Raw genomic sequence first — 12158 nt, forward strand, 5'->3', positions numbered from 1 at the left:
ATGGTAAAACATCATTAAGCATGGTTATCATTTCCAACCAGACTCAAAAGTAATCATTTGTTTTCAATTATAGTTATACAATTACAACTACGGTCACCCATAGTTTCACCATATTTAACCATAGTTAGCCATATGTTGACCATAACTAACCATGGTTGAATAAGCTTAACCATAATCAAACATGGTTGATCTTGTTTCCCTATCGTTAAACAATCTCAACCATGGTTGACCACTTTCATACATGGTCACCCATAATCAACAATGGACAACATGGTCAACCGTGGGTTACCATGGTAATCATGCCCATCAAATTAAAACATGGTCAACCTTGTTCATGTATGGGCAAACAAGCTTAACCGTGGTCTACCATTTTCATCCTTGGTCAACCATACTCAACCATGGACAAAATGGTTGACCATGGCAAAACATCATCAAACCATGGACAATAATGGTCAACATGGACTACCATGGTCACGTATAGTCAACCATGGTTAACACAGTCAAACTAAGGTCAACTATGGTCTCCATGGTCAAACATCATCAAGCATGGTCAATCGTGATCAACCATAGTTAACCATAACCAATCATAGTCAACTATAGCTACAAATTTGTAATCATTGTCCACTATAACGTGACCACATTTAAACAGAGTTAATGAAGATGAACCATCTGAAAATGGTCAAACCATTGTCAACCATCCTCATCACATTGAAGTATGGTCAACATGGCCAAACACAGTCAACCATGGTTAGACATGATCAACATGGAAAACTATAACTAACCACGAACAAACATGGTCAAAACATGGTCAACCATTTTCACCCATGCTCAACCAAAATCACAATAGGCAACATGATCAACCATGGTCAACTATTGTCTATTCAAATCTATAAGAAATAACTTTAGTTTAACATGAATAGTCATGGATACTCATAGTCAACTATTTGTTGACCATAATCTACCCTTGTCAGCGATGAATTTATCATATTTAACCATAGTAAACTAAGGTTAACCATGGTCTACTAATACTCCCTATGGGCTTCAACCATCAACTACCACAACCACATATTAATGAAATGGTTGATATACACCAATCAACATCATTTTCCACCTTTTGTATGCCAATTGATTCCATTGGTTTCAAAAGGTGGAAAATAATGGTGATCAATGCATATCAAAAAATTTATTAATGTGATTATACTACTATGTTGTCGACTGAAAGTAAATGATTAATGTTGTGGATCCATATAGTAGCTCATTTATAATTGTTAAAACATGAAAAGAAACTTAGAATAAGTATTATAATGTTTTTTTTAATTAAATACGTAATTAAAAATATCAATTTTTTTCTTAATAATATTAAGTTAAAAAAAATGTATTTTTTTTTGTCTTCTAAAAGATATGTCTCTCTTTAGAATAATTTATTTGATTATTGTAATAAAATGTTGTTTCTACATTTTAGTGTGAAAGAAATGTGTAATTCCTTCCCTTCTCTTTATGGATTTGACATATGGGATTTCAAAATATATTAATAAAAAAAGAAATATTTCAATAATAGCTATAAAATATTTTAATGTCCACTTTTAAAGTAATTGAAAGTAATATCAATCACTCTCTAATGGGGGTGTGAGCTAAGAGTAGGATATATCTTTCAAAATATGTGCCACATGTAACACTTGTCTCTTACTTGCCCTCGCGTGTCATGGAAACCGTTCTCTTGGAATTACCAACTCATGTTCCCTCATTATAAATGCATGGTGGTAGTTGAATTTTTGCGGAGGTATGATGTTATCCCTCACACCATGGTTTATATTTTCTCTATTGCAATGAGCCAGGAATGTTTGGGTAGATTGACTCCAGCCTCTGTTGAATTTGATAGTGGTTCGTGTGTGTTCATTGATGAGTGTATGAGCAAAGAGGAATGTTTTTTTCAAAATGTGTGATGTGATTAACACTTTTCCCTTCTTGGTCTTGGTGTGTCATGGAAAATGTTCTCTTGCTTGGAGTCATCAACTCATGTCCTCTCATTATAAATGCATGGGTTTATTTGAAGGGTGGCGAATGTATGACGTTATATGGGGTGGTGGGGAGGAGGCCTTCTCGCCTCGCTACTTCTAGTTCTCTTTTGTGATACACTTTGCATGTCTGGGCCCCTTGGCTCCTTCCTTTGGTAGAACTGGTAGTAGTTTCTGTTTTGGTGGCAAGATGATATTTGTTCAGTTCATTTCGATAAGTTTTAGGAATATTGAATTAGGTCAATGCTCTTCATTTTTTTTTGCACAATACACTGAGTGGGTCGATCTTCAAATTGGTGGTTGTTCTAACCACCTCAACACTCCAAGGAACTAATTCCATAGGTATCTCATTTAACTCTCCTGTCTTGGTTTGTGGTGTACGGTATCCAGGAAATTTCTCTATATGGTTCTAGTGATAGAAGTTTAACTTTTAGTTTAGTAATGCAATTCAAGTTTTTGATGTTTTAATCCTCTTGTATCTATCAATTTGGGTCTCATTATGTGTTGTGAAATTGGCGTGTCAAAAGTTTAAGGGGTAACTCTTTTCATTACATCCCATTACAGATCTTAAGTGTTGATTATGTGGTCTATCTTACTCTCAAGTGGGTTATTCACCTTATAGTGTAGTTGGCCTCAGTTTATGTTGAGTATCCTTTGTGGGGTTTTCAAGGGTGTCTGCATGTAGTCTGTTAGGTTCATTCAACACTTGCTATTCTTGGGTTCCAAGTATGGAGTCTAGGAGACAACCTACTTGTGCTCTGGTTGACGTTTGAAGAGCCTAAGGTTTTTTCTTTTGTTTTTCCTATTGATCATTGTTTTACCCATATTTGTGTGGACTACTCGTTTCTCTCAGTAACTATACCTCCTTGACATAGAATGATTAGTCATAGAGGAGGCGTGAGTTGTTCTATCGCCCATTGTCAAAGGTTGTTTAGTTGGGATTCAATTTCAAATTATTTTGATTTGGTCCCTCTCGAAGTCAGGAGGGAAATTCTCCATGTTGAATCAAAGGAGTTTGGTGACTGTCCATACTTCTTTGACTTTGAGGTGGGAGGAGATGGCCTTAAACCGATTCCTGATCGGGGAAATTCAGAAACTAAAGATTACGTTTTCTACATTCTCTTGTAGTCCACCAACAGATGGATACTCTCTTCCATATGGTTCTCAGAGATAAGAAAGTGCACAATTATAAACTTTTTTCAGGACAAGAGGATATTAAACAACTTCTCTGGAATATATGCTTCTGCCTAGATGATATACTCTCACGTTTGAGATGGGTCAAAAAATATGTGGTCTTTGACTTTGATTTTGAGGAGCACATTGATCCCCTAGAAGACATCAATGCTCCACCTGATAAAATATCTCCACTTGCTAATTCCTCTCCTCTTTATCTAGTTATTATATGAGATTAATGTGGGACTTGATGTTTCATCTTTTTGACTACCTCCAGTGGAAATATCACTCTACTCCATGGAACTCTTGGAGGTGCTTTTGGTGTCTTCTATGATGATATGATGAACAATGCCACTATTTTCCACTTCTGACATAAAATTTGGCCTCTTCTTTTTGCAAAGTGTTGGAAAATGCTAGTTTTTAGTCTTCCATATAAGTTTTAAACTATTTTTTTTTGAAGGTGCATGGTTTTGTTCACGTATGTTTCAAAATCACTTTCTTGGTTTTATCTTTGTATGGAAATACTGGAAGTGGCCTATGGATCTGTTATGATGCCAATCCCTTGGTCTTATGATTTTCTCCCATGGTACTGTAGCACCCAATTTTTCATCTTGTTATAAATAAAAATCATGCTTAGTTTGTTTTACCTGGTTGGACGATTGCACTCCCAGGTCAGTCTTTTTGGGATGCCAATGGCTATATTCTATCAATGTATAACCTGTCTTTATTAATAGAAATCATTTGCATCTCCTTACATAAAAAAGTAATGTTAATCACATGTTATTAAACATTAAGTTACTCATGCTCACTTATGTTATACACACACAACCCAATTAAAAGTAAAACATTTCTTATAGTTAAAACATTTTAATATTGTGGTTTTTAGTGTGAAGGAGATATGTAATTCCTTCCATCCTCAACATGTAGTTGACATGTCACATTTAAAAAGATATTAATAGCACCAAAGAAAATCGACATTCACTAAAATATTTCAATATAAACTTTATTCATTTATAGTGGTAGTAGGTGTATGGGGTTACCTCCAACCATAGAGTGACAATGGTACATTACTTCACCTACAATCATAGAGCATTTTCCAATAATATGCCAAAATCATATCGTTTACTTCAAGGTTTAATGCTCATAAATGCCATCCAAACCTTCACACTGACTGTGATAGGAACTTGACTCTAATCATCATATCCATGTTCTTCAACTATGAATCACAAGATTACTTCCCAAACTTTGTCTTAAAGCACATCAAACAAGGAAAAATAATATATGGCACTCTTATCCTTCTTTCACGTCCTTATGCATCAAAATAACTAGGAGAGACTTTCAAATCAAGTAATGAATAAGAAAGCATGGGTGATAGTAATAAATCTCAATAAATATGGGAAACCAATACCTTAACCTCACAAATTCTCTTACACATTACATGATTTTAGACTTACATATGGTGCACTAAGTGGATAATAATTACAAGAATAATGAGAGTGAGTTAGCAAGACCTTTCCCCTACCTTGGTATGTCCTCATCTTTCACCAATCCCACATATCAATCATTCTCCTCTACTTGATAGGGTGCATTCAAGGTTAATTTTATGGTTATTAGTTTTGATAGATCCTAATCCTTCTCCTCTAGTTGTGTTGATTATCACCCTAGTGCACTTTGGCTTAGAGTTTCCTTGTTTACTCTTTGTCCTTCCATTTCCTACAAAAGATATCTATTTATCACGATGGAAATTATTTGGCTTGTTGATCTGAAATGGGATTTCCTAGACCCAACTTGCAAACTCAATCTCATTCCTCACTTAGGTTGTGTCTTCTTAGCTTTCATGGTTTGTTAAATGCCTGTAATACTTTCAACATGTTGTGTTTGTAAGTAAAATTGGGGGTTACATCCCGTCTATTTTAATATTAGGTATTCCTTTCTTCAAATTCTCTATATCACACATCTTCTCTTCGGAAACACGCATCCTCTTAGAAAATCCCTTGGTGGTGTATATAAGCAAACTCTCCTCGTCTATCTCTCGATATCTCTAGGGCATATGGTTTGATTAACTTCACTCCTCATTCATCCACTCATATCTATAGCCTCTTTAGGTCATCGTCTTGGCCAAAAATTGTAGTAGCAAGGCTTTAAGGAACATTAATTTAGTCACAGAACATGGACTACTCCAAGCTAAGGAAGAAAAAACAATCTTTTGAAAGTCATGAAGCTAGATTGACCTACTTGACACCCGTTGGGAAGATATTTCTAGAAAATTTGAGGAATTGGTAGCCAACCTTCGTCTTTAGTGACTCAAGATCATGACAAATGAAGTTGTGATGAGTTTCTTCATCCATCTTAGTTATGGAGAAGGAAGTCCATCACTTCACACAATCCATCAATCAATCCAAAGTTCATCTCTGTGAGCGTTAAGATGTCATCCTAATAGTCTGTTCACTCCTCAAATAGAGAAATTGGCCAAAGAAGACAATGAGAAATAGTAGTAAAAGCATACCAAGATACTTTATCATTTAGTGGATGTCTCGACTCCTAACTCAATAAAGCATAAGACTCTTTATAACTAACTCTTCCTCCTTAAATGTACTTTCACATTTATAATCTCTTAAAACCTTTTTTAGAATTAACACCTCTAGAATTTTCAAATTTTAATATATTATATCTGATCGTTACCAACATTATCAAGACACTTCTTAAAATCCAATTACATTGTTCTTAAAGGACAAAAAAAAATCCATAAGAGTGTACTTACACGGTAACCACAATGCAACACTCTTATAATTCCTAAATTTCCAGAATTTGAATTATATATATATATATATATATATCTACTTTATTTTTAAATTAAGTCTACTTTCGGAATTTTCCAAAAGGTAGCCCCTTTTATAATATAAAATTTCCCAATTTGAAATATATATATGATTTTCTTTTTTCTTTGTTTTAAATTAAGCCTACTTTCGTAGTTTTTTATAATATAAAATTTCCCAATTTGGAATATATATGTGAAAAATAAGAGATTATGATAATGCTAAACAAATAATTTCAAAAAAAGGAAAGAGAGTTTATCAAAAGGCTTTTAAGAGATTTGGCTTAGTTAACGTTAAACATCACTGTCGACGATTGACAATTGTTCATTAGCTCAGTCCATGAAAACAAGGATTTAATAATTGAAGTATTGCAGATCGATCTGTGAAGATTCAAGTCCTATTTTCTCAACATTATAACAGTTATATTCAGTTGTAGACATAGAATCTCTCATATTTTCTCAATTCTTGGAAAGCATAATTACGCCTTCGCCATCGCACCTGATAAGACAACTCGTGTCCATTGGTAATGTCCCATATACAGTCTGCACTCGGTGTGCATGATGTGGTGGTTGGGCGGTTGGCTTTCGCACCCCCCAACCAGATTAGAATCCTGCCCGATGCGCGTTGCTGCTGCCAGCACTTCGATGTGATGGATGATGACGTATTCTGCTCCATGATGACCTATGATGACGTATTCTGCTCGCTTCTGCGATATTGTATGATGAATCTGCTTGCTTCTACCATATAAGATGTATTATGATTCTTCAGCGGGGATTCTCTCCTCCACTGAAAATAAAAAAATGTCCCATATACAATCTTTTTTACTCTACATTTTGACATATTTGTAAACATTGGAGGAATCTGTCACTGGTCATTGAGACTTTATTGCAAACACAACTCAGGAATACAGTCTGCAACTTGAGCTTACTCTATCAGTGAACATTCTTAGACAAGTGAGGAAGGATGAAATTCAGGCAAAACCACCAGTAATTTTAATGAATTGCAACCGGCCTTTAAATGAGGATTTTTTTTAGTTTTTCTTTTTTCACAAAGAATGAAGAGTGAAGATAATGACTACAAAATCAAATAAAAGTTAATATAATCGGTATAAAAGCCTTTCCCAATGAAACATTTCATTATGTCATTATGAGATTTGAAACCATGGGAAGTTATCATTAAACATGAAAAGTCAAGATAATCCGTCATCATGTCACTATGAGATTTAAAACAGTGAGGAGATCATCATTAAACCTTCTAAAACTCTTATAATATAATTGATTAACATTTAAATAATGGATTTCATAAAAACATAATTTGGAATAAAATCTAAAACTCTTATAATATAATTGATTAACATTTAAATAATGGATTTCATAAAAACATAATTTGGAATAAAATCTACAGCATATAGTAGCGAATAATCGAATACCAGGAGAACATTACATATCTATGGAGTACAAAGAAGAACATCGTAAACCTTTCATTCGAGAACATTACATATCTATGGAATACAAAGGAGAAAGAGAGAATTTATATTTATTCGACATGACATCTTTATTATGGTTGTTATTATTATCAGCCAGCTCTGCAAAAAATCATGTTGAGGTTATCACTGTGCTGACAAGTTAAGGTTCTGATCAGTTGACGAGGAGGAAAGAACCCTAGCTGAAGGAGCAGAATGCACTTTACGATTACCTTTTCTGCTTAGCTTGTTCTTTACCGCAGTAGTCGAAACCACGACAGTGACAACACTGGTGACTACAAGAGCAGTTTTTGCTGCCAAAGAAACAGCATGACCTATTGGCTTTTGAAGCCTTTGTATGCTGTGGCATAAAACTTTGAAAAAGTTTCCCTTGGACTCTGTGTGGTCATTTTCTATGTATACATCAGGAACTAATCGCTTGCATGTTTGGGAGTTTTTCAAATCAGATTCCATTCCATCTTCAGTCTCTGTTCTCCATCCCAGCAACTTCATGGCATCATTCCTCAACAAAAGGTTGGGATCTTCATATTTTTTGGCGTGCTTCTCATCTGACCTAGCGAATGAAAGGCATTCTGATAAGAGCATGGGGTGAGATGGTTGATGCGAGTTATCATTTTCAACAACTTCCTCCCCTGCGAATGCAAGTGCCTCCAGGACAACGTCCCGTTCTCTTCCCTCATGTCGCCTTAACCGCTCCACGAAAATTCTCTTACATTCCTCAAGATCATACAAAGATGCCTCCCTATCAGCTTGCTGTTGCTGCAGCAAAATCTACAAATAAACAATATATATTATTTTCATAATCAAGCAATCCACATAAACTGTTAATTCATAAATCTTAGTCCCGTATCTGAGTTATTTGCAAGTGCTTTTCAATGCTTTCATCTTATATACAGACAGAGGAACATTGAATTTGCAACAACTGAATATTCAATTTGAATCTTATTTGTAACCCACTTTATATCTGCGCCCTCATATTTTCACTCATTCAAGAATTTGCAACAACTGCTTATTATAAATAGTTTGGATGTTTCAGACAAATATGCATGTTACACAGGGCAAGATGCATGTTGCAAACCTTTTTTAGGAAAATTTCTGAAATTTAAATAGTTTGGATGCTTCAGACAAAGATGCGTGTTGCAAACCTTTTGTAGGAAAAATTCATAAATTTAGTGGACATGAAGGAATTCAACTGTTAGAACAAAGATAACTTCACTTACATCTCTCAAATTTCCTGAATATTTCTGAATCTGCAACGAAATTATGCTAAGGTGCAGTAAAACAGGATTTAGAAACCTAGCAATAAGAGGTTGCTGTGTTCCCTAGCTAGTTTTAGCACATATTTCATCGATCTATGTTATGGTATAATACTACGACTGACAGAGGGGAAATTACCTCTTAAACATTGATATGGGTCCAACAGGAAAATCCAATCTCATCAGTGTTGTTATTCCGATTACTTGCTTAATGTGTTATGTGTTGAAAAGATTGAACAGGCTAGTAGGACAAAATTGAACAGGCTGAGGATTCTTTACAAGCCAATGGGCTGCTTCACATCCGAGCCACATGCCTTCCTTAATGAGGGAGAAGCTGAGAGAGTGGACTGATATCACAACATCCCCGGTGAAACCAGATCACGGGAAAGGACAAAATGACAAGAAACATATCCCTGTGAAACACAATCTATTAAATCACCCTTCCATACCCCTCGTGTCCCATATGTTAAAATCTTCGAGAAACTTATGTCCCCGGAATTTAACAAATTAGCAAGAAGACCTGCAGAGTCCATGGAACTTCCCAATCCGCTGCGATACATGAAACCATTGCCCATAAGTAAGATTTAAAAATCAACAAAGCACCACGTTCGGTTTAAATGAGTCGATACTCCCTCAACTTAACTTGATTGTGAATTTTGGAATACAATTCTAAGGACAGGAGTTATGTCAGATCTGGCTCTTATTTATGTGATTCTAAAATATTCTCAAATATCTGCGGTCTGATTCTAAAATCCTAGATAAAAATAATTATCTCTCCACTATCTGATTATAAAATATTTTCAAAATTTACTTATCTAATTCTATAATTTTAAATAAAAATGACCATCTATATTAAAAAATTCCACAACATAATCATTAAAATGACTACTCTGCATTTGGAATTGCATATGATGACCAGATAAATTTAACCAGATTGATCACCTTGGGTGCAGCTTTTCCAGCCTGTTTATGCAACATGGTATGGTCATAGAGGAACCTCTTCTGTGAACTCTATAATAACTGTTTATGGCACTGGAAAGAGAGTCTAAATGTACTCTACAAATAAATCTAAATGAATTTAGATTAAATGATATTTATAATTAGAGTATATTTTATATACTTATATATATATATATATATATATATTCATATTGTCAAGCATTTTTTAAATAGTTAGAGAATTTTTTTAATAATTAATAAATGTAGATTAAAATGAATCTATACCAATGTAAAGAGTATTTAATAAAATAATAATAAACATTTTATAGTAGTGGGAAGAGATAAAAAAGTGAGTAAACATGGAGATTATATTTGAGAAAAAAAACTATATTTCTGATTTAAGTTATAGAAAATTGGAAATTGGATTTTCAGGATATATCATGTAGTAATATTATAATGTACTATGGAGATAGAAAGATTAACTATAAATTTTGGAATATTTTAGAAATTTGATAAACCTAACTTAGATGACATTAGGAATGGGATTGGGAACAGGAAGGGGCTAAATTGAAATGGGAGGGAGAGAAATGGGAAATGGTTCTCCTACTTATTGAGAAGTGGAACAACTTTCTAGCCACCATGCCTCCAAAAGCCAAGGATACTGCAAGGGCTCATTGTGATATGATTGATCTCAAATAATCTGCAAATATTGTCAAAAATCTATTGAAGTATGGAGTAGTAACAGGTTCAAGCAACACTTGGCTGGGATAGGAAGCCATGTAAAGCACCAAATGAAGTAATAGGGCATATTTTCAGAATTTTGAGACTCAAGTCAGTAAACCAACAAAGAAGTTCATAATATCATATATGTAGATTTGTAGTAGGCCAATGGCCCCATAGCTTGTAGGCTTTGTTGTTGGACTCTAGAAGTCATTTAGAGCCGCATTGATTGTATATTTTGTTGTTGTTATGTATTGTACTTGCTGACATTTTGATATATTCACCTTGACATGGTATATATATGAGCAAACTTTGGATATTTTGTGTCTATTGGTTTGGAATCATAGTTTTAAATCTTAAAAATAGATTTTTCTTTAGAAATTAATTATTTTATGTGTTTTTTTAAAACCTTGTTCATTGAGATCTAACCATTCTAGGTATGACTAGTTCCATTTGAAACCAGTTTATTAGGTGGATTAGTCCTCTCACAGGTTCTGGTTTTTAGAACTATGATATATATAGAGAGAGAGAGAGAATTTTTTTTAATAGTTAATAAATTTAGATTAAACTGAATCCATAACAATGTAAGAAACATTAAGGAAATAATAATAAACATTTTGCAGTAGTGGGAAGATCATATTTGAAAAAAAAGCTATCCATGTTACAAGAAATTGGAACTTGGATTTTCAGGATATATCATATATATCATGTAGTAATATGCTAATGTAGTGTATAATTTAGGATGGGGATAGAAAGATTAACTGTAAATTTTGGAATATTTTAGAAATTTGATAAACCTAACTTAGATGACATTAGGAATGAGATTGGGTATAGAAAGGGAGATGTATTAAAGAGATAGTAAATTTTGGAATATTTTAGAAATTTAATAAACCTAACTTAGATGACATTAAGAATGAGATTGGGCATAGGAAGGGAAATATATTATAGAGATAAAAAGATTAACCTTAAATTTTAGAATATTGTAAAAATTTGATAAACCTAACCTAGATAACATTAAAAATGAGATTAGGCATGGGAAGATGGATGTAATAGGGAGATAAAAAAAATTAACAATAATTTTTTAGAATAATTTAAAAATTTGGTAAACTTAACTTAAATGACATTAAGAATGGGATTAGGAAGGGAAGGGAGAGCGAAATGGGAAATGGTTCTCCTACTTACTTAAAGCAGATTCAAAATGAAGAGTAATCTGATATAACAACTCCTATTATGCATCTAATTCATAATTATTTTAAAAATTTATATCCAAACCTGCAAGCAATCGAGTTGTTCTTCAAGAACCACCAAAGCATCTCCAATAGAAGAGAGGCTCCTCGCTTCCATGGATCTATCGACGCCCACTTCAGTCTGCGAGAAGTTACCTCCATTCACACACCCTCTTTTATCACCATCCACAGAAGGTGCTGTGTTTTCGCCACTGATTGCAGTGTCACATTGTAACACCCTCTCTATGGCGTCCTCAATTTTCGCATGCAGTTGTGATGCCTGGCCCAACACAACTGTTATCTCATCCATCTCCATTGATATTATGATAAGATTATTGATATCGAAGTGAAATTCAGCGACTGCAGCCTTCGGTTATATAATTGATTCAAAGCTTATGAATACTGAGCAACTGACCAAGTACAATATGGGAATCGAAAGCTTCGGCACCTGGTAAAACTAAGCAAAAAATGAAGAGAAAACCTTATATTTAAGGTCAGCTAGGTTGCTAGCTTAACAGTCGGAAAGGAGG

The 12158-nt window shown here is 34.1% G+C and overlaps 1 protein-coding gene across 1 annotated transcript; it reads right to left on the reverse strand.

Moving 5' to 3' along the window:
- Nucleotides 1–7613: 7613 nt before the first annotated feature.
- On the reverse strand, nucleotides 7614–11944 carry LOC149160604 (uncharacterized). Its single transcript, XM_089434653.1, has 2 exons — nucleotides 11675–11944; nucleotides 7614–8258 (listed from the first exon to the last, which is right to left on the reverse strand). The coding sequence occupies exons 1-2, from the start codon at nucleotides 11942–11944 to the stop codon at nucleotides 7614–7616; spliced, it is 915 nt and encodes a 304-aa protein (XP_089290779.1).
- Nucleotides 11945–12158: the final 214 nt, after the last annotated feature.

This window comes from Pinus tabuliformis, chromosome 5_2 (assembly GCF_031772625.1).
Source record: "Pinus tabuliformis cultivar Carrire ecotype Pingquan chromosome 5_2, CPIR1, whole genome shotgun sequence".
Classification (NCBI taxonomy): Eukaryota; Viridiplantae; Streptophyta; class Pinopsida; order Pinales; family Pinaceae; genus Pinus; species Pinus tabuliformis.